Source organism: Abramis brama (assembly GCF_963993115.1).
Source record: "Abramis brama genome assembly, chromosome: 6".
Classification (NCBI taxonomy): Eukaryota; Metazoa; Chordata; class Actinopteri; order Cypriniformes; family Leuciscidae; genus Abramis; species Abramis brama.
In genome coordinates this window covers 34,439,282-34,463,039 of record NC_139968.1, presented here as the reverse complement: position 1 = coordinate 34,463,039, position 23,758 = coordinate 34,439,282, and the positions used below count along the sequence as shown (strand labels likewise).

At 37.6% G+C, this 23,758-nt stretch overlaps 1 protein-coding gene across 1 annotated transcript; it reads left to right on the top strand.

Moving 5' to 3' along the window:
• The first annotated feature begins 332 nt into the window (after nucleotides 1–332).
• Nucleotides 333–6,420, top strand: LOC311084810 (uncharacterized protein). The gene is made up of 4 exons (XM_084117107.1): nucleotides 333–644; nucleotides 2,803–2,904; nucleotides 3,020–3,081; nucleotides 5,455–6,420. Exons 1-4 carry the CDS (start codon nucleotides 353–355, stop codon nucleotides 5,494–5,496), a joined length of 498 nt encoding a protein of 165 aa, XP_083973233.1. The 5' UTR covers nucleotides 333–352; the 3' UTR covers nucleotides 5,497–6,420.
• Nucleotides 6,421–23,758: the final 17,338 nt, after the last annotated feature.

Here is a 23,758-nt window from a genome sequence, read left to right as displayed (position 1 = left end):
GCATTAAGCCATTATCTCTAGACTGGCTCCGCCCTCCTACGTACTTCCGCTAAATTTTAATTATCTCCTTTTTTTACATAAATTATGCTGCTGTATTAGTCCATTCATTGATACTGTAAATATTTTTATTTTTTAACATATTTATATTCATTTTATAAGCAATTCATAAGCACTGCTGCAATGTTTTCTCTCAATGATTGATTCAGACAATCTCTCTTTAACGGTAGCGGTTAGAAGTTTACAGTAGCACATGTAAAGACGGTTGATATTTCAGGCTTTGTAAACCATCAGAAACCTTAATCTGTGTAAATTTGTCTGTTCTCCAGGTGTGTTTGGTGATTCAGTGTCAGTGATGGAGGGAGATTCTGTCACTCTAAACACTGATCTTACTGAAATACGTGAAGATGAAGATATACGGTGGACATTTGGAGCTGAAAACTCTCTGATAGCTAAAATAAAAAAAAATGAGCAAATCTTCTCCACATATGATGGTCCTGATGGGAGATTCAGAGACAGACTGAAGCTGGACGATCAAACTGGATCTCTGACCATCACAAACACCACAACTGAACATACTGGAGTTTATCAACTACTGATAATTAGAGCTAACCTGACATCAAAAACATTCAGCGTTTCTGTCTATGGTGAGCAGAGATAATTTGTCCAAACGTTCACATGTTCATTTTATAGTTAGAAACTAGATGTACCGCATGGCGGTACAAAATATGACCGCCGCTCAGGCCTGCACTGGCTTTCCACAAAAATAAATGACGTGGAGCAATTTGGCTGTATTGCGTGTTTATGTATATACCTAAAAAAAGTAGTAGTATGTGCATGTCTGTCTGTGTGTGTGTGTGTGTGTGTGTGTGTGTGTGTGTGTGTGTGTGTGTGTGTGTGTGTGTGTGTGTGTGTGTGTGTTTGTGTATGTGTATGTGTGTGTCTGTGTGTGTGTGTGTCTGTGCGTGTATGTATGCGTGCGTACATGTGTGTGCGCGTGTGTGTTTGTGCGTGTGTGTCTGTGCATGTGGATTTGTATGTGTGTGTATGGGTGTGTGTCTGTGCGTGTGGATGTCAGTGTGTGTGCATGCTTGCGTTTGTTTGTATTCCTGCATGTGTGTGTGTGACAGTTAGGGTTGCCAACTTCAGAAAAGGAAAATGCGGGACAATCGTGGTTATTTATAGGAAAATGAGGGACACTCAAAATATTTGTACTGTATCACACAGTGTACGTCATTTCAGTGTCTGCAGTTAAGTTTGTGTTTAAAAGGTTATCAGACATAAACACATTTGTATTGCTTAACCTATTTATGTATTTAATTCTAAAAATAATTTTAATGTCATACATGAAAAAAGTCACATTACAAACAAACCATAGTTCAAAATAACAGCATTTATCTAAAATAGAAAGTTTTTTTAACATTATACACTAGGCTTAAAGTTCAATAGTCAGCAAGGATGCATTACATTAATCAAAAGTGACAGTTAAGATAATGTTACAAAAGCTTTCTATGTACTTTCTAAAAGCTTTAAAACATTAATAATAATCAGAAATGTTTTTTGAGCATTATTCCCTCAGGTAGATTACATGTTTTCTTGCGTGGCTGGATGTTAGACTCATGAACAATAATCACGTTGTTTGCATTCGCCAAAATTGATTAGCCGAAATCAAAACGTGGACAGTGAAAGGAAATTACCGTTAGCGCGAGACGAGTCCGGCTTGAAGCGGAAGCGACCAGACGGCAGAGGATGTTCGCAAATCAAACAATGATTTGTCTCAAAACAGTGATTAAAAAAAGCTGTGATTGGATGATGACAGGTGTCGGTGATCATTCTCAAGTGTCGTGGTCAGCACTGCTGCTGTTGCTGTTGTATCAGTCAGTGGTTTATCAGCTTGTCAAAAAACGGGACACGGGAGGTCACGCACGGGACAAATAAATTAGGCCCAAAATACGGGACGTCCCGCCTAATTCGGGACAGTTGGCAACCTTAGTGACAGTATCATCCTAAACCAGCAACCCTTCGCTCAACACCACCATCTACAGGCCGATGAGTGTACAGTCACTAAATGTGCACATAAATGAATTTATTTTATACCCCCCATGGATGAAATTCTATGAAACTTAGCATACCCCCAGAGGATGTCAAGTTAATCATACACATGAAATATGGTGCAGTTCTGAACATCTCAACTGAAGATAGGGGCGATTAAAGCAGAATAATATTGCATTTTCATTTTTTATGGGAGGGGCGCAAATCACAAATGAGTGATTATGGGCTAGGTTGATGTGGGCCCTTAAGACCAACATACCATAAAAATTTCTTCATCCTCGGTGCCACGGTTCAGGTAGTTATTTAGGAAAAACTGCATTTTTTTGGTTTGGGGGGGCCCAGCGCGGGGGGGGAGTGGCCCCCGGGGACCAAACGAAATTTTTCCGTAAAAGTCTAGTGGGGCTACATGCCCACCAAATTTCATGTTCCCCGGTGTTTCGGTGTCCCTGGTATCGTTGACGAAAAATTCAGTAGATGACGAAAAAAAAAAAAAAAATTGACAATCCCTATATGACCGCTTTCGCTAGCTATGCTAGCGGCGGTCATAATAAAAGACACATTCAGTGACCGTTAACACACTAAACACCAATTCACAATAACTAAAATAGACTGATTGTTAATATTTCTCTCTATTCTCTCATGTTTTCCAGCTCGTCTTCTGCCTGTTCCTGTCATCAGCAGTAACTCTTCACAATGTTCTTCATCATCAGACACATTCACTTACACTAATGACTCTCTTTTCCTCTCCCTCAGTTCCTCCAGTGTCAGTGTCTCTGATAGTGTTGATCTCTGCTGGATCTCTGTTGATTGTAGCTGCAGTCATTGGGATCTTCTGTATCTGCAGGAAAAAAATAGGTAACGAGATCAAACAATTAATGCATATGTTGAAATATTTATCTTTTATAAGGCCAATTTCAATAGATTGAATGTTGTTTTTATACTTGTATGCATTATGTTATTGTTTATGCAGTTCAGACCCAGGAGAAAGACATGAATGATTCTGCATTGTATAAACCAAAAAGACGAAAAAAGGTAAGACCATTCATGAATCTGTTGCAAGAAGTTGTTGTCTGTTTGAATTTTTGTAATCAATATGCATCAGACGGTCAGTAAACAGATGTATTGTATTTTCCCTCACTAACAATAAAATATGGTTATATTCAATGATTAGTTCATCCAACAAAAAAAAGTCTTAAATTTACTCACCGCACTGTTATTAGTTTATTTTAGGCAGTATGTCAGCCTCAGTCACCATTCACTTTCACTGCATATTTTTAAAGTGAACTATAACTGCTGTGTCTGCCTACTGGTGCGTTCAAGTAATCTCGTATAGATCGTATTTACGAGTTGAACGCACTTGAACGCCACCACAATGTCGTAAATACCAGTGGGGAGCTCGGGATTTTCTCTAAGCTCCGATCTTTACAAGTTGGGGGCGTGTCAGTGATTAACATGGCGGAATACACAATACGTAAAGGTATTTAGCTGTGATATTGTCATGCTTTTCTATTTACAGCGCAGTTAGCTAATCGCCAACACAGAATATGATAGTATTATAATATAACAATGCAATATGTAACGATGAGTTGGCAGTGGCTTCATAAATTAATTAAAAACATAAAAATACAAAGTACACCTGATGCACATTTCTTTGTTCTTCATTTTCTAGAACAAGAGTTTAAGAACCTTATTGTATTTTTGTGTAATTAATTAAGAGAAAGTTCTCCGCCATCTTGTTCCGACGAAAGTGACTTGAACGCACATGCCGTTATAAGCACGACTTCCCACCTCGTACGTACGAACTTCCCAGGAGGACTTGATTGCACCATACTACCACGTTGTGTTTCCCGGAAGAAAGTTTATCTCCATTGTAGGTTGTAAAAGAAGACTTTCGTGTTTGTCGTGGTCGGGGAGACTTGATGAGGAAGAGCTGCCTAAGTCGCTCGTCCTTATTTAATCGTGCCGTTTTATTTGCCACTTGGAAATATGCTTAAACATGTAGGCCTACGCAGGAACAACGGCATGTAAATAAAATAACGACAATTGTATGAAAAAAACAAAACAAAAAACACCTTAGGCTATACCATTACAAAGGGGTGAGTTGACATTTTACCAGAAGTTACGATTCAACCCTATGGATGTTTATGTGACTCCAGATGTGAACAATTGGCGCAGATTTGTCAATTCCGAAAAAAAAAAAAAAAAAATCAATACAATTAAACGTTCTTGCTACATTATTTTGGTGTTGTTTTTCGTTACTCGAAAGGCAAAAGTACCATAAAATTAATAATATATTTTTTAAAAAATGCGGTTTGTGCCTCATCCTTATGCGGTTTGATGGCGTCCATCAATATACCCAACCTGATCTCATTCATACGAATTAGCCACCTTTTATGAATTCTTACAAATTGATCGTGAGATAACGTTGCAATAGCCTACCCTATAATCAATCTGACTTTGCTGCAAGGAGAAATCACAAAAGGATCTTGTTATTACTTGAAGTTGATGTTGAAGTTTTTGGCTTTTGGTATGAATATGTTAAAGGGTTAGTTCACCCAAAAATGAAAATTCTGTCATAATTTACTCACCTTCAAATTGTTCTAAACCTGTATGACTTTATTTCTTCTGTTGAACACAAAAAAATATATATTGAAGAATGTTGGTACAATAACTAAACAGTTTCTGGTCCCCACTGACTTTATTTTTTTATTTTATGCTATAATGGAAGTCTATAATGGGGTCCATCAACTGTCTGGTTACCAAAAAAAATCTTCTAATTGTCATTTGTGGGGTGAACTAACTCTTTAAAGCTAGTGTGCTCCAAAACAATGACAAGATTCACATTTAGATGATATAAGTTCAAAACTTTCCATCTCTCACTTCTGCCAATATTAATCAATGATTTTTGAAGACATCATTCTGCACTTCAGCTTCACATCAGATTTACTGTCCTATCAAATGCTCTCTAGAATCTGAAGTCCCGCCCCCAACATTAGTAACTGAAATCAGTCACTTATTCACACAAGTATTATTTTCTGCATGGTGAATGGCATACAGTGCAATTGGGTCAAATTAAGTCTGGTTTCACTTTTTTATTTATTTAGCACAAAATCGCAAAGTATCCTTTCACCACACATAAGTGTTGCAGATTTATTAGTAAATAAGATTCTCACAGATGCAAAGCTCTGAATAAGCCTATTTGTTACAAGTGTGTGATTATCAGTGACAATGACAAAGCGATCGAACATCATTCATTTGAATAGGCTGATGACTTCTGCCGATACGGGACAGTGACCGTGATCAACAAGAGATCAAACTTATGCAAATGATGGGCAATACCCAGGTTAGGCCATAGGCTACAATCAATTAAATGTATATTGATTGACTGTATATTTTTTCTTGCAGAAATCAAAGGAGGTCGTGTATGAAAATTGGACAAAACAGTGATCAAATACAGCTTCTCTGCCGGGATGTTTTTCTTCTGACTCATCTAATGTTTTTTTTTTTTTTTTACACATGCAATATCATAAGCACTATTGTTTAGTCTGCAATTTTGTTGCTGTGTATTAGTTTAATTTAATGGTGCACAAATAACACAGCATCCAGAAGCTTAACTAAATGTTTTATATTTAGCTTAACATTAACACATGGAAACTTTATAAAAGTTTGATATCACCCTTCACTGTTCTCGATCACTTGGTCTACATCTGTTTAAATAAATAGAAAATTCTCTCGTCTAAAGCAGAAAAACACATCTCTATACTAACAGTGCTACTTTTACCCGAGACAGTGCGCTATAAATACAGCTGCTGGTCTCACAGAGGATGAGCTGAAGAACAAATATGAAATAATTATGGGCACTTTCGAATTTTTTTTAAATAATTTGTTTCGAAACAATCCGAAAGCCAAAGTCACATGATTTCAGTAGAAGAGGTTCCGTTATGTCATAACTGTTCGGAAATGTCGATGGTTTGCCGCTAGGGGGCGATGATATCTGTGAACCCATGAACCAGTGGTTGTCCACATGATTTTTACCCAGGGGGGCAGGGTTTCATATTATTTTGAAGTTTCCCCCGGGCGCCGCCATTGGCTAGCGGACCATCACCTGCTGTTAGCATTCCATTGACTCCCATTCATTTTGGCGTCACTTTGACAGCGAATAACTTTACATCTGAGGCGTTTAAAGACTCCATTTGTCCATTATTTATTTCTAAAGAAACACGAAAATGTATAAAAGGCTCCATTACCTTGTATCTTACGTTATGGCCCCGTAGAAGCAGTTTTTGTAAAAATAGGCTAACAATTGCGTCATAACCACGTGACTCTCTGTCGCACAGTAGAGAGATTACCGTATGGACAGGAGGAGAAGCTCGCGGGCAATCGGGGAGAGGAAGAGGCAAAATAACAAAGTAATTAATCAGAATACTTAGCAAAAGTTTCTCCTGCTGCTAGCTCATGGACAGCTCCTACTCACGCTCTCCGTCTCAGCAAGTTTCAGAAGGGAATGATTCAGATTTCTCTTGGCACAGCTACTAGAAGACAGACGGGTTGCTCACGTCACATCTACGTCGTCAAGCTCAGTTTGAGTCTGCGCAGTACGCTCAGCCATCAGGAAGTTAGTGCTTCTAATTGACTTCACTTTTCTTCGTTGAATCCAATGGGGTCGCGCTGTGTCCAGTTTATATACTGTCTATGTTTTTACCTGATCTCGGATCAATTTCATACATTTCCAGACATTTAATGACACATTTGTACAATAAAAAGGAAGAGCTGTAGTTAAAAGTCACTTACTGGTCTGATTAACCAAAAGTCCTACAATTTAATAAAATAAAACATATTAAAGACACTTTTTATTTGATGCTATTATATAAAAAATAAAACATATTAAAGACACTTTTTATTTAATGCTATTATATAATTTGTTAATTGCCTTTAATAGATTACGCATTCAATAAAAACGTTTACAATGGGTTTGTAAAAGGTGTTTTTATGGATGTTTGGTCTGAGTTTTCGCTGCATTTCCACAGTTCTGACCAGCAGGGGTCGCCAGCGTGTGGAGATTCGAGTGATTCAAAACAGTGAATCATTTTTTCGAAGCAATGGTTCAATTGATTTCGAAGTTTCGAAAAGCTTCGTTTCTCCCACTACTAATAAACTAAATAAATAATACATGTAACTGATCACTGCGCTGCCTCATGATGCCTGTTTATAATAATAATAATAATAATAATAATAATAATAACATACTCAAATTACTTTGGTCTATTAGAATAAAAATACATATTTTTACATAGAGTTACTACTTTTATAGTAAATCACATCAGCAGTCAGCAGAACAACATAATTCCTGCTATAGGAACTGAAGACAGACCTGAAGCTGTAATGATAAATGGATACAATTATTATTGACTGTATTTACTGTCACGTTATCTCAAATTCATTCTCCATATTGAGTGGCGCCATCTGGTGGGTTTTGAATTACAGCAGCTAAAACAGCATTACAACACAATGCAATAGTTTACTTTAAGATCAAGAGTCATGTGACATAATGTGAAAATTGTGACACTTGATGTGCATGTGAAGGTGATAGAGATGATCTCAGTTATGTTTTAATACTGAGTCAGAGCTCACGTTTTCATTTATTGGGTTGATTTAACTAAATATTAAACTGTATTTTAACATCCTCAAAGGAAAATGTTGTGAATTACTAATGACAGAAACATTGAAGCACTTAAAACTGTTAAATAGCTTGTTTTCTACATAAAGATTGTGGGTAAGAAAATGACTGGAATCATAATGTATCAACTTTCTCCTTCCATCCAACCAATTTGAAAAAAAGACACATTTTAAACTTTTGAACAGTTAAATGTGATAATTGTGTTACCGTTTCTCTCCCTCTGTGTCAAACAGTTGCTCATCTTGTTTGTTTTTAAATCAATCTGACAGTATCAGGACAGGAAGAAGCTCTTCACCTACAAACTAAACACTGAAAACACACTCTCACCTGCAAGATGTTTGTCCACCAACAGACAAAACCACACTTCTGTAGAAAACCGACCGCAGCAGTTTTAGTCTGACTCAGAAGATGAACTTCAGTGAAACTGGCACTGTGAAGTGGCAGACAATTTTATCTCTAACTCCATGTCAATGATAAATTCACGAATATGCAAGTCACCCACCCAGATGTTTGCTTTTGCATCTGACGCTGATGAAAGTCTGGGTGGTCCCTTTTGTCTTTGGGACTGAGAACTCAATGTCGTTTTTTTTTTCTAAACATTTTTGCAATTTAGCCATGACAGTAATCTTTTCACTTATATTTTGCCTCTGTCCCAACTTTTTTGGAATGTGTTACAGCCATCAAAATCAAAATGTGTTTATATTTACCAAATACAATTAAGTTGGTCAGTGGAAACATTTGAATTTTTTTCTTTTTTGCAGTTAAATAAAGGTTCAAGAGAATTAATAAAATCATATATTCTTGATTTTACTGCATTTTACAAAATGTCCCATCTTTTCTGGAAATGGGGTCACTGAGGTGGTATCTTTTCAAAAGGTACTAATAGGGGCTTTTGCACCAGAAACCTTTTCACAGCTCCTAGAACTATTGACAGAAGTACCCAGTTTTTGGTGTGTTCACACCCCAAGAACTGGTAAAGAACTTTAGTTCTAGGAACTCCTTTTGGAGGAACTAATTTAGCTCCTACTTCAGATTAGGGTCTAAACCAGCACTACAGAGTGGTGAAGGTATGACGTCTCCTTGTAGGCCAACCGGCAGTTAGCATCACACTGGTTCCCTCGACAAATCCCACAATCCTGTGCGTTCCAATCCCTGAAAAATAAAGATGGCGTTTGAAATTTGAGGTCAGTGGTCAGTTTGTGTGTGAAGTGATTTTGACCAGCTTTTCCCTCTTTTGATGACATTTCTAGCGGGAAGTTTGTATTGTAGTAATTAAATATATATATTTTTTGTCACCAAAGCTCTCTCTATTTTGTCATCAGTCATTAAATTGTTACGCTGCCTCAGAAGTCTGTCTGAAATCAGTTGGTGAGGTATCTTTATTTGTGTAAACGCTGTCTGCCAAGTCACTGTCTGACAGGGCAGGGAGGCAACAAGTCACTGTCTAGGTTTTCGGATGCAGCCACAGTTTATACAACACTAACTAACTCTTTGAACATGGAAAACAGTGATAAATCGACCTCTCGACCTCTCGACCTTATAACTAAGGAGGAAATCCAACGCAACGTTGAGGAGACCAAACGAAACATGATCAGTTAGCGACACTGGATATCAACCACACAGCAAATGCTAAGACTTTTTCATATACTGTCTACTTTCTTTGTATAAAAGTTATATCTAATAACGTATTAGACAGGGCTTTTAAACAGATTGTATACTAAAGAAGTCATTCCACGAAACCAGTACGATTTGGCCATTTCACGAAACCTGTTTGTTTTAATATGTATGAACCAGATATATGCATTGGCCTTATAGTTATGTGCTTAACACTTATTATATTGAAAGAATCTTTGCTTGCAAAGCGGGAACTTCCATGTTATAATATCACGAGGAGGCCCAGCCGGCTTTCAATCTTCAATTGGTATTCCACTCGACCATGCCCAAGATGAGACCATACCTCTCGTGGAATGAGCTCTGACGCTTATGGGACACTGGAGGCCCTTAGACTCATAAGTCAGCGAGATAGCGTCCACTATCCAGCGTGATAATCTCTGCTTTGTGACCGCGAGTCCTTTGGAGTGGCCGCCAAAACACACGAAGAGCTGTTCTGACTGACTGAACGGGGCAGAACGCTCTAAATAAACTCTAATGGCCCTGACAGGGCAGAGCAAATTCACATCTCTTTCATCCTCTGACGAGGGAAGAGCTGGCAGTGAAATGACCTGTACTCCTGTGGAGAGCACTTTAGGAACTCTGGAGTCGTTAGGCCCGAATTCAAGGCAGGAGGCACTTACTGAAAGCGCTTGCAAATCACCTACTCACTTGACTGACGCTAGCGCCAGCAAGAGAGCAGTTTTGAGTGAAAGAGGCTTCAGGTCAGGTCATGGCCTCCAGGACCATGGAGAGGTCCCAGACAGGCACGGAGGGGGGTCGAGGTGGGTTTAGCCTTCTGGCACCTTTGAGGAAGCGCACGACCAGGTCCCTTCTTCCCAGTGATTGCCAAGCCATATGAGCGTGAAATGCTGCTATTGCCGCTACATATACTTTGAGCGTGGACGGGGAACGCCCCGCGTTTAAAGAGCTCTTGTAAAAAGGAGAGAATTTTCTGTACTCCACATAATAAGGGGGGCAAGTTCCGAGTTGTGTACCAAGCAACAAAGTGAGATGCAGCTGTTCATCTGACTTGCAATAGCCGAACTTCAGGTCTTATACATTTTCTTATCACAAGGTAGCCAATCAGCTGTCTTTCTCTTTTTGCTCCGCCTCGAGATCTCGCTACCGTTAGAATCATCTTTCCCGGAGACATCTTTTAATAGGTGGAAAAATCTTTTTAAAATCATTTTTAAAAAATCTCAGGTAACATGATTCTCTGCACCTGCAGTGTTCTAGTGCAATCCATCATTTTTGATTAACATTTTTAGTACCATCTTGTCAACTACCTATACACATCTTCTCTCTGAGCTTGTTAGGTACTTTTCCATCCTCATAGACCCTTTGACCTGATTTAACCTGATTTATCCTGATTTAACCTGGTTTATATCTACCTCAAAATAAAACAATGTGTGCTTTTTATGTGTATGTGTGTGTGTGTGTGTGTGTGTGTGTGTGTGTGTGTGTGTGTGTGTGTGTGGTTTTTTTTTTTCATGTACGCACGCTTCGTGGCAAAGAAGTAATGGGGTTGAGTGTGACGGGGTTGTGATTTTTTGCTCAAAATGGCCACTGCTCTACATGAAGTGAATAACAGGAGAGCACATGGCATGCATGATATTAAGAAATCATGTATATTGTTGAAATAAAAATAATTTTCACAAGTAATAGATTTATATCTTTATTTTGATGTAACAGGGTTGAGTCGTTGAGCTTGACAACCACAATATCACAATTCTAAATAAGTTATAGTTATAAAAGAAGGTGGTAACTTGCCTGTGTCTGCACACAATGTTGTTCAGAAGACTTATATGTTACTTCCTGTTATTGAAGTCACACAAGGATACGTTCATTATTTTTATGGGGGGAGAATGATTTGTGTAACGGGGTTGAGGGGTTACTGAGGTACAGAACTAAATAATGTGATTTTAATTAATAATTATGAATTTAATGAGAGAAAAAAAAAAACATTACCAGCAAAAAAGCACAGACAGATATTCATGGGAAGGGCAAAATGTATGGACTTTTTTCTAATTTTAGTATTCATATCCCAAGTACATTTTCAGAAGGCCATGAGGGACATGACAAAGTAGGTGGTGTCAACTGAAAAAAACAAGATTATTTCTAATATAAAGATAAAATTCATGTCATTATTTTTAAACTTTATCAAAGGAGACATTTCAATTAATACAAAAAGCTTTTAAAAATACATTTTGGTGACCCAATAGGTAAAATGCATTCAGAGTTCCTAATGGCGATGCGAATTCAACCAAGAAAATGGCCCTAGTTTTCGGGAACATTTAGTTTTCGGGGAACCACCCTGGTGGCTAGTTTCTAGAACTACCCGGTGCGAAAGCCCTTATGTTCCATTTCGGCAGTAACATGTACACTTTATGTACATACATTTACAATACTAATATGCACCCCCTAAATAAGGTACCATTTGAAAGCTTTTGTACCTTACAAAAAGCAAGTTAAATGACAAAAATAAGGAATATATTGACTATTAAGAACAGTTAAAGTTGAGATGAACTATAATAGTACATCATGAAAATGCGGGGTTGTGAAACTAGGAGGGTCAAACTGTGTCGTGGGAGGATTCACACACCACATCAACACTTCTGCTGTATGTTTAGCAGGAAATATTTTAGATCAGACACTGAACAACTGAAGGAAATGTTTCACATGTTTGTTTTGTTCTGTTTGTGCTGCTTGAGTCTAATCGGCAAGTTATAAAAACATTTTCTTTTCCCATATTAGAGTAATAAAGCTGCTCTACTGTTCAAATGAAGTTATTTTCATCTGCTGTTATGTACCAGACGAATCACGAATATTAGGAAATCTACTCACTTTGAATTCAGTCTCTGTTCAGAATTTTAAACTGAAATACAATGTTGAAAGGCATGGAAATTAATGGAAATCTCTAGAGAAAATGGAAATTTCTGATATTTTCTGTAAATCTGTTTTCTTAATCTTCGAATACATTTTTAATGGATTCACATCAGAAGTGTATTTGTGACCCTGGACCACAAAACCAGTCACATGGGTCACTTATTTAAAATTGAGATTCATACATCAACTGAAAGCTGAATAAATAATATTTGCATTGATGTATGGTTTGTTAGGATAGGACAATATTTGGCCGAGATACAACTATTTGAACATCTGTAATCTGAGGGTGCAAAAAAATCGTACCATTGAGAAATTGCCTTTAAAGTTGTCCATTTATGTTTGCGATTGTGCTGCATTCACTCACAAAAAAATATTTTTTATATATTTACAGTAGGAAATTTACTAAACATCTTCATGGAACATGATCTTTACTTAATATCCTAATGATTTTTGGCATAAAAGAAAAATCAATAATTTTGATCCACACAACCTATTGTTGGCCATTGCCACAAATATACCCGTGCGACTTATGACTGGTTTAGTGGTGCAGGGTCACATATATGCACAATTAACTTGCATGTTCAATCTGCAATAATTATCATGTATTTGTTTTTAATAAATATGTAACTTTATACACTGATATTCCTCAACAGCAGATCATTTTAAAACAATTTAAAGTTTTAGGATGTGTTGCACCATATTAATTTAAGTTTTAACTAATAAATCTCTTGTGCCAAACTTTAAACTGTGAAATAATCAGATTTACATTTAAACCATAATTTTGAGCCTGAATTGCGTTCCTTTACATTAAAGAACAGGGTCAAAGTTAATCTTAAAAGTAAACTCATATATGATGGGAAAAGTTGTTGTTGTTTTTGGAAACCTGTCCGCTTTGAGTTCATATCTGGAATTAATGCATTTATGTTTTTTACTATATTAAATAGCCTGTAATATTTAGTACGACACTCTAAAGTATTACGGCTTGTTGAATAATTTGCTTGTTAAAAATTTACATTTTTAAAAGTATTAATAAAAATAATAATAATAATAATTCTTGCATAAGATTAGTAGCATTAAGCTATTATCTCTCCTTTTTTCCACAAATGATGCTGCCGTATTAGTCCATTAATTGATACTGTAAATATATTTCCTAGCAACCTGTAAGCACTGCAATGTTTCACTGCTTGATTCAGAAAATCTCTCTTTAACGGTAGCGGTTAGAAGTTTACAGCACATATAAAGACTGTTGATATTTCAGGCTTTGTAAACCATCAGAAACCTTAATCTGTGAATTTGTTTGGTTCCTCTTTATTTAGATAGTCCACTTTAGACATTCTACTGACTATAAATAACTTTGCAACTACATGTCAACTAACGCTCATTAGAGTATTAGACTGTTAGGTTATGGTTAGTTGCCAAATTACTTATAGTCAGTAGAATATCTGTTGAGGAGCATCAAAATAAAGTGTTAGCAGATATAGAGCAGACAGTCTACTAATACTCTAATGACAGTTAATTAGAGATAACTTCTAATTGTTTATTGAAAAAAAGTGTTGCCATCTGTTTGTTCATCAGGTGTGTTTAGTGATTCAGTGTCAGTGATGGAGGGAGATTCTGTCACTCTAAATACTGACAATACTGAAATACGTGAAGATGAAGATATACGGTAGACATTTGGAGCTGAAAAGTCTCTTATAGCTAAAATAAAAAAAAAGAAACAAATCTTCTCCACATATGATGGTGTTCCTGATGGGAGATTCAAAGACAGACTGAAGCTGGACGATCAAACTGGATCTCTGACCATCACAAACACCAGAACTGAACATACTGGAGTTTATCAACTAGAGATAATTAGAGCTGAAAAAGCATCAAAAATATTCAATGTTTCTGTCTATGGTGAGTAGAGATCATTTGTCCAAACATTCACAAATTCTATTTACATATTCAAATGTTTAATCATTTTATAGTTTGAGATTACAGATACATTTAGTGACCATGAACACACTAAACACTCACTCAACACAAAATGTATTACTATTCACTTAATTGTTGATTGTTGTGTTCATATTTCTGCTCATTCTCTGATGTTTTCCAGCTCGTCTGCCTGTTCCTGTCATCAGCAGAAACTGTTCTTCATCATCATCATTACACCAGAATTGTTCATTGGTGTGTTCATCAGTGTTGAATGTGTGTGATGCGACTCTCTCCTGGTACGCAGGAATCAGTGTATTGTCCAGCATCAGTGTGTGTGATCTCAGCATCAGTCTCTCTCTACCTCTGGAGGTGGAATATCAGGATAAAAACACCTACAGCTGTGTGCTGAACAATCCCATCAGCAACCAGACCACACATCTGGACATCAACACACTCTGTCACACATGTGCAGGTACCACAGCACTGATGATAGATGTGTGTGTTTACTGACCTGATCTCTGTCTTCTGTTGTATCAGACTCATTCACTTACACTAATGACTCTCTTTTCCTCTCCTTCAGTTCCTCCAGTCTCAGTGTCTCTGATAGTGTTGATCTCTGCTGGATCTCTGATGATTGTTGCTGGATTCGGGATCTTCTGGATCTGCAGGAAATGTAGAAAAATTGACAAAGGCAAGTGTTACCTACAGCTTTTAAACAAGTATTATAAAAAAATAATACTTTGAAAATATGCTTTAAACAAGTCAACTGATAATTCTATCATTTAATTCAAATGATTCTCAATTTTGTAGTTAACCTTTATATGAAACCAAACTAATATGTGAAGTTATTTTCTGTAGAATGCAGTCATTTTGGAATTTGTGTCTTTATAATGGTCCTCAACATCGCTCTTTACTCGTCTCACTCGCACACAGCATACACATTGAAAATTCATAAACAGAAAAAAAAAAAAAAAAAAAAAAACACTTTCATGCAGCTGGTGCTCAAATTAAAATCTAAATGAATGATGACTTTTGTTAATACAAATAAACAACCCAATTGGTTTGATTTATGTGTAAATGTCTCTCTAAATATGACAAACACATATTTGTTTAAGAACTTTGTGTGTGGTGAAAGTTAATGCTATTTTTAAAATCGGCAGTGTTAAGTTTATTTCTTTACATTTGAAAGCCCTAACAATAACACATATTGTGAAGAACCATCTTTGTAAGATTGAATTTTGCAGGTTTTAATGGATCTATTATTGTTTAAACAGCTGAGACGTCTTGTTCAGAAGAGATAATTTATGCTGAGACAACATTCAACAAAAGAAACGTACAGGAATCGGTGAGACAATACACTGTTATTGAGTATTTTTATCATTTTAGATGTAGATAAGTATGCGTTTGTTTCTTTTGTATAATATGGAAGCCCATTTCCACCACAAAGGATAAACAATGATGGTCTGTTAATTTATTATAATAAAAAAATAAAAAAAATTATGACAGTCTAAGTCAAAATGCTGATAATAAAAATTCAATTATAACTTAAAAGTTGAAAATATCACATACAAAGTTTTGAAATTGTGACTTTTTGTCGAAATTACAGTATGACATACTAATAGACTTACTGTAGTATGCCATAATTTCAGGACCCAGTTCGGACCCCTGTCGCCAATAATCACTGTGAATGGGTTGAGAATAACGAGAGACACACCCCCCTTCATGTGCACGCGCACTAACCCCCCCACCCCCAAATCATTCTTGTCGGTGATTGGCTGGAACACTGTTTGTTATGTTTCGTGGTCCAGGCTGGGCCAGTTTGTTTTTCTTGCCGTTTGTGGAGCCTGGGCTATCTACAGAGACCGTATTTTTTTACAGTGTGTTCAGGGGACAGGCAGCTAGCGGATAGTGAGGAGATGTTTGCTGGATGTGACAAAAAAATGTTTTGGCTTAAAAACGCGTGACATCGCTTAGAGCACACAAATGAGAAGTTTTTAGGGCAGTCAAAATAGGAAAGATTAACATGATGCTTAAGATTAACAATTATGCTTCCGGTTTCCGGGTCGAGTACGCTGTGCGCGTTTGTGCTGCCGCTTCGTATCCTGGATTGTTTGTACTGTTTGTCTGGTTCGGATATTTATTTCTTTTTCATCGGAACTCTGTATTGATTACTCCGTTTCTCACTATTGCTCCCTGACCTGAACTGTTGTCACTGCACTGACCACCTCTGCTGTCTGCAAGACGTTGAGAACGCTGTGCGTGTCTGTGCAGCTGTTTCGCATCTGGACCAACAATAGACTATCGTCCATGCCTAGACAACTGCCTGCCGGTCCCACCATTCAGCGTTCTCTGATCTATCTCACTGATAGCGATCAGCAACGTACACCTAATTTGAATCCCTCGCACCATCACTTTGCACTTTTGAACTGTCAATCAATTTCGGACAAAGCCCCTTATCTCAATGAAATGATCACTGACAATAACCTTGACATTTTTCTTCTCACTGAAACTTGGCAAGTTGCTGAAGATTTTCTACAGTTAAATCTACTTACGCCAGATGGATATAATTATCTGTCCAGACCGCGACCCCATGGTAAAGGGGGTGGTCTCGCTATCATCCATCGTGATAACTTCCGTATCAAGCAACTTGACATTCATGACACCAATACATTTGAGTACATGGTTTTGAAGGCTGACTCTCTCATAATTATTTTGCTCTATCGACCTCCTAAGGTCCTGTCCAACTTCTTTTCTGAACTCAGTGAACTGTTGACCCTTGCCTGCTCATTGTCACTTCCCATTCTACTGCTTGGTGACTTTAATATTCATGTTGATGCTGTTTGCTCTAACACCAACCAGTTACTTTCTATCTTTGAATGTTTTAATCCCATCTTGTCATCTTGACCCTGCTCCTTCTACTCTTCTGAAACTTTGCCATTCAGTCATCTCTGCACCTATCTCTCACTTCATCAATGCATCTCCTACCTCTGCTTCATTTCCTCTGTCACTCAAAACTGCAGCTGTTACCCCTGTTCTCAAGAAACCCAACCTTGATCCCTCAGTTTTATCTAATTATCGTCCCATTTCAAATCTCCCCTTCATAGCTAAATTACTAGAAAGTACTGTTGCCTCCCAGCTTCAGTCTTTTCTAGTTGAAAATAATATTTTTGATCCTTTTCAATCTGGTTTTCGCCCTTTGCATAGTACTGAAACTGCACTAGTTAAGGTACTGAATGATCTGCTTCTCTCTGGTGACTTTGGTTCTCTGTCTATGCTCCTGCTGCTCGACCTCAGCTCTGCCTTCGATACCGTCTCCCATCAACTACTCATTTCTCGCCTTTCGGATGTGGGTATTTCTGGTGCTGCTCTTTCCTGGTTTTCTTCCTATCTCTCTGACAGACTGTTCTACATTTCACTCCAGAATTTTCGCTCACCTACTGTCCCCCTGAAGCACGGTGTCCCTCAGGGATCCGTTCTTGGGCCATTATTATTTATAATCTATATAATACCTCTTGGTCAGATCCTCCGCCGTCATGGTTTTAATTATCATTTTTACGCTGACGACATTCAATTATATACTACCTGTACATCGACTTTATCTCTCACAACTGACAAAATCTCTGCTTGTGTGCATGAAATAAAAGATTGGCTTCATTCAAATTTTCTAAAACTTAATATGGACACAACTGAGATTATTTTCACTGGACCCTCATCACTCACTAATAAAATTCCTACCAACTTCACCTGTGAGATCGCTGGCTCTCTTATCAAACCATCTAGTACTGTTAAAAATCTTGGTGTAATTTTTTACTCCTCTCTATCTTTCCACTCTCACATTACACTGATTCTTGGGAATTTGGATAAAACAGGTTTTAATTTTGAAAATAAAAAGTTAGTAAAATTACAAAATCTGAAGATATATTATTATAGACCAAGGTCTTGGCTGTTCAGCAATATATCGGTGCAACCTCCTCATTTTGTATTTTTTTCATAAAATAGGCGTTTTTCCAGTTATTACTTTGTTTTTGTCAACACCGTCAGACACAATAAAAAGCAAATAATTTTTTATTTATTTGGTCTAATATGTATTTAGAGTTTTTAAATCATTATCTGGAATTCTTAGTACACATATTTGCTGTTAAGTGTTAAATATTCACTTTTTTTCATGTTTTATACTGTTTCACGTGTACTCCTTTAAAAGATCTAACATCATACAACGTTTACTTTAAGCCTAAATAGAAAAAGTTATGTTTTTTTATTTAACAAACATATTTTTTGTATTAAAAGATACCATTACTTTAATAATTCAACAGCACTGAAGAAACATATTGTAAGCATATTCATTTAAAACAAATAAAACTCCCTCTGACGGTGGTGACACTAATCTGACGGTGGTGACAGTGTCCTCATTACAACATACAATTCCAAAATTTATACAACTCAAGTCAATGGCTTCTTGCTTAACAACTTTATTTAACTATTTGGTCCAAAAAATAACAATCCTGAGCACTGTGATAAACATTTAGCCTGCCTACTCCGAGCTGGATCGTGTATGGCCTGATCCACCGGACTGTTTGGGGGAGTTTCTAGGTGATCTGAGCCCTTTCTCTTACGTTCTCTTGATACTTGTTGTCTATGTTTCCAAGCCTTTCTCTGACTTCTCTTTTCCCTTTCATTCAAGTCATTGCAATTTTTTTAGCTTCCCTTCCTCCACCCTCTTCTTCCATCTTTGCCTTTCCGTTCTGAGGTATTCCTCCTTTAAAGGAGAACTTGGCAACTTTTTTAACTTAATAAAACTGTCTAGAAATAATTTGGATGGTTAAACAACCTGTTCTGGTGATATTGGTGACTTTCCCCGCTCCCCCCAGCGTTCCCATGCGGAAAACCAACCTTGCAACTTGGGGACTACCGTCCCGGCAAGATAGAAATTGGAAGTCTTGTGAGAAGCGAGAACGAGAAGCGAGAAACACGAACTGCTTTACAGCAATTCGACATAAACACATGCCATATGATACTGTGTATGATGTATTACCCACCTCGGCCGGCTACGATAATAACATATGCACATGAGCAGTGGTAGAAAGGGGGAGGAGGGTGCCTCAAGTGAGTTTTTTTTATGACTGTGTTGTGAAATATACGGCCCACAGCTGTAGGGGGAGCTCTTTGAGAAAACACGCGACAAAAAAAGTGAAGATGCAGCGAAGAAATTACTAGAGTTGCCGAGTTCTGCTTTAACTCTGCCTCACTGTGTATTATCTCTCTCCGCTTCTTTTGATATTCCCTGTTTCTTCTCCTCCACAGATAGCTGCTACCTAGCCATAACTTCCTAAAATACATAAAGTCAAAGTTGACCTAAAGTAATGACTATGAAATTGGGGGGGAATTACAGTGAATGTTAGATTTAATTAAATGTTGTCATGCCATTTTCATTTGGCTTTAGTCATGGGAGATGCATAGCCTACAAGGGATATTGTATGTGCTATATAGGTAGGTAGTAGGTGCACTATGTGCATTCCAAATGACGTAAGCCAAATGAACATGGCATAATAGTGAATTGAAAGAATGGTTACCAATGGTTATACTGCAGTTAGGTCCGGTCTAATTACACTGAACAAAATTATAAACGCAACACTTTTGTTTTTGCCCCCATTTTTCATGAGCTGAACTCAAAGATCTCAGACTTTTTCTATGTACACAAAAAGCCTGTTTCTCTCAAATATTGTTCACAAATCTGTCTAAATCTGTGTTAGTGAGCACTTCTCCTTTGCCGAGATAATCCATCCACCTCACAGGTGTGGCATATCAAGATGCTGATTAGACAGCATGATTATTGCACAGGTGTACCTTAGGCTGGCCAAAATAAAAGGCCACTCTAAAATGTGCAGTTTCATCGCACAGCACATTCCAACAGATGTCGCAAGTTTTGAGGGAGCCTGCAATTGGCATGCTGACTGCAGGAATGTCCAGCAGAGCTGTTTCCCATGAATTTAATGTTCATTTCTCTACCATAAGCAGTCTCCAAAGGCGTTTCAGAGAAACTCGTGTTCGTGAGGATGTTCATGGATATCCACGAACATCCTCACTCTCACTCGTGCTATATTGCTTAATAGTAGCATGCTGTGTAGGCCTGTATGGAAGAAATATAGGGAGAATTACATAAATACAAATATAAAACAGGTTAATGAAACATTACAGGCCATATTGGTATTTATTGTGATCAACAATTATATTCTAGCCTTTGTTGAGGACCATTTGGAGGTTTTTGTCACCACCGTCAGACTGTACGTCACCACCGTCAGACAGAAAACCTGACGGTGGTGACGTATGACGGTGGTGACAAAATATACTCTTTCACATGATATGCATGAGTTGTTCACATTAGCCATCTTTTTTTCCCTCTGTTGCTATCTACTTCAGACCTCTTCTTAAAAAGTATACATTTATGTCATAATCTAATCTAATATTTTTTTATACAAAAGAGACGGTGTTGACATGTTATGGTTGTGACAGTAGCAGTGTCCAAAAATATGAACAAGTCTAAGAGAAATTAGCAAACTTACAGGAGCTTGAGTGATCTTGAAGCATGCAGAAGAGTTGAAGGTTTGAAAATGGGGTCCCCAGGAATTAAGTTGACCTTGTAGTTGCCTGATTTTATTGCTTTTTATAAATATCTGACGGTGGTGACGGATATGTGGGACACATTTTGAGCAACCACAAAATAATTGTAATATGTATTAAAAACTACAAACAGTGAGTTTTGAACAATATTTACTATGTACTCTTTCATGTGGTAAAGATATTTTTCAATTTAATTATTATGTTTTGTTTTTTTAATCAAGTTGAAATGATTATCTCCTATCCGAGGACAACTGATTTTGTAGGCAATGGGCCAGCATATAATCATTAAATTAATACAAATTAAAAATAAACCTATAAAATAACCTTACATATGTGCAAAGGACCCCCTGATTATAACCTTGATTCTTTTTATTCATTAAAATGTTATTAATTTCCAACAGAATTAGCACTTTTCTTCGTGGGACATGTTTTATCCAAATTCCCAAGAATCAGTGATTAATTATATCACTAAATCAGCATTCTTTCATCTACGTCGTATCGCTCAGCTCCGTCCCTTTATCAGTATCTCAGATGCTGAAACTGTCATCCATGCATTTGTCACCTCACGTCTTGATTACTGCAATGCACTTTTCATTGGCCTATCTGCTAGCTCCATTTCCAAATTACAATACATTCAAAACTCTGCTGCCAGACTACTCACCCACACCAAGCGTTCTGCACATATTTCCCCAATTCTGCATGATCTTCACTGGCTTCCTGTGGCTTACCGTATCAAATTCAAAATTCTCCTTCTCACTTTTAAGTCTCTGCACGGCCTGGCTCCCCCCTATCTCTGTAACCTGCTCTTCCCCTACACCCCTACCCGCACTTTAAGATCCTCTGATTCCAGCCTTCTCGTCGTCCCTCGGCATCGTCTTGCTTCAATGGGGGGCAGATCATTCAGTGTTGTTGCGCCCAAAATGTGGAACTCTCTCCCCCCCGATCACTCTGTTCTGTTAACACTATCTCTGAATTCAAATCCATGCTCAAAACTCACCTATTTTCTGAATGTTATAATTCTTAATTTTTTTTTTTTTTTTTTTTAAAGTTATATCTGTTTGTATTCTGCTGGTTGCCACCCCATCTACCCAATTTTCACTTACTGTACTTGAACTCTCTACTGCCTACTGTTGTTCTGTCTGCTGTCTTTGTCAACTGCCTTTATTGTTGTTTGTTTATTGTAAAGCGTCCTTGAGCCCTGGAAAGGCGCTATATAAATAAAACTTATTATTATTATTATGATGGTCAAAGCACTTAACAAAACTAAATCAAACCAAGAGAAACAAAACACATCACAAATTAAATTCAATACAAAATGTCTCTCTTGTTCTGGCAGTAGCATGTCCCTTAAAGGGATACTTCACCTCTGGAAAGATGAGAAAAGCCAGAAAATGTATTTTTGATTGAAACAAAAGGTGTGCATGTTCAGGAATGGCGACTGCAGCCGAATCCCGAACATTTTGGACGATCTACTACTCAGCGCTACCACTACTCAGCTTTCTTCACAGAACAAGAGCCTGTTAGCTTAGCTTCCAAAGAAAGACGGCTGATACCATGTGTACATTATGTGAGTGAGATCCCACCTCCTATGGGCGGGTTGAAAACATGCGGGACAGCCCCTACTACTGGCTGTAGTCTTTAGCCTCTGGCCAAAATATCCTCCGATGACGCAAAATTGGATTATCCCACCCTCACAGGGCACAGCCACTCCACTCGTCACGGATGATTGACAGGAAAAACAGCCAATCAGCACGTTGCCTGTTAAAGTGAAATTATAGAGACACAATGAACCGAAAAGGGAAACGAACACGAAACACACCCAAAAACACTCTAAACGTCCCTAAGGACGAAACACTTTCCATGTCACCATTTTGACTTGTGTCTTAACAATGATCTACCAGAGCTTTTTTTTTCTTATGTGGTGGAAATGGGCTTCCATATTATAATGATCTATCACATAAATCACGAAACACAACAGCACCATCAGATGTTTAAAAGTCTTGTTACTTAGAAAAAATATATAAGCTATCACATTTAATATTATATCTTGTCCTATGCATTTTTTTACAGAAAGTTGAAGAAGAGGAATGTGTAAATTATGCACCAATCGCAATGAGAAGATGATCAAACTTCAGTCTTTTTCTGAGTACAAGACCCAGATTGTGATCATTTCACCTCCAACGTCCTCAGACTCCGAGTCAATGGTTGAGTTTTGAGATAATGAGAATCACCACGTTTCATCAGGAAATCACAGCAGTGTAACGACTGAGACAAATCAGACACATTTATTTGTTGTATTTAACAAATAATCTTTAATACTCACTCTGGGGTCTATGGACCCATCCGCCAAAGGACCAACTAGGGTAAGAAGGGCTTCAGTTACCATGACTACCAACTGATAAGACGGTTTATTGCTCTAAAAATGTGGTCATGTGGAAAAGCAGAGGCCATAGAAAAGACCCACAGACTTTCCTGCATTCATTTATGGATGAACTGATCTGTAAATGAGCATGGACCCCAGGACATTGCACAAATGATTATTACTGTCTTGTGTAATGTCTTTTGATACTATTATTTTTTGATACTATGTATTTTATGATTTAACCTCACCTATTATATGTCTCTATAAATTGGTACTTTGAAGATCGAAATGGTCGTGTATATGATATGTCGATGGCTGCACAACATATTAGTATTACAATAATCTTTAATAGTTTCTTCCTCAGCAACCAATCATTGGCCATTGGTCAAGCAAACCCAGAGAGGTGGGACTTTTCTCAGGCTTTATTAGAGCCAAATTCACAGTGACCCACCCTCTTCTGGCTTCTACTGCGGCTTCTTCAGGTTGATGTCTGTGGGGACCCTCACCGGGGCCCATGGGCAACGGCAGGCCTTGAGCACAGCCTGCTATATCTTCACTCACCCAACAGAGTCAGACTGTAATTTTTTCAGAGCTTCATT

What these genes read in the sequence shown, in the direction of transcription:
- LOC311084810 (XM_084117107.1), top strand. Translation starts at nt 353, where the DNA reads ATGGAGGGAGATTCTGTCACTCTAAACACTGATCTTACTGAAATACGT. An exon ending in TATCTGCAGGAAAAAAATAG is followed by an intron (nt 2,905 to 3,019) that starts GTAACGAGATCA and finishes TTGTTTATGCAG; the next exon opens with TTCAGACCCAGGAGAAAGAC. An exon ending in AACCAAAAAGACGAAAAAAG is followed by an intron (nt 3,082 to 5,454) that starts GTAAGACCATTC and finishes TTTTTCTTGCAG; the next exon opens with AAATCAAAGGAGGTCGTGTA.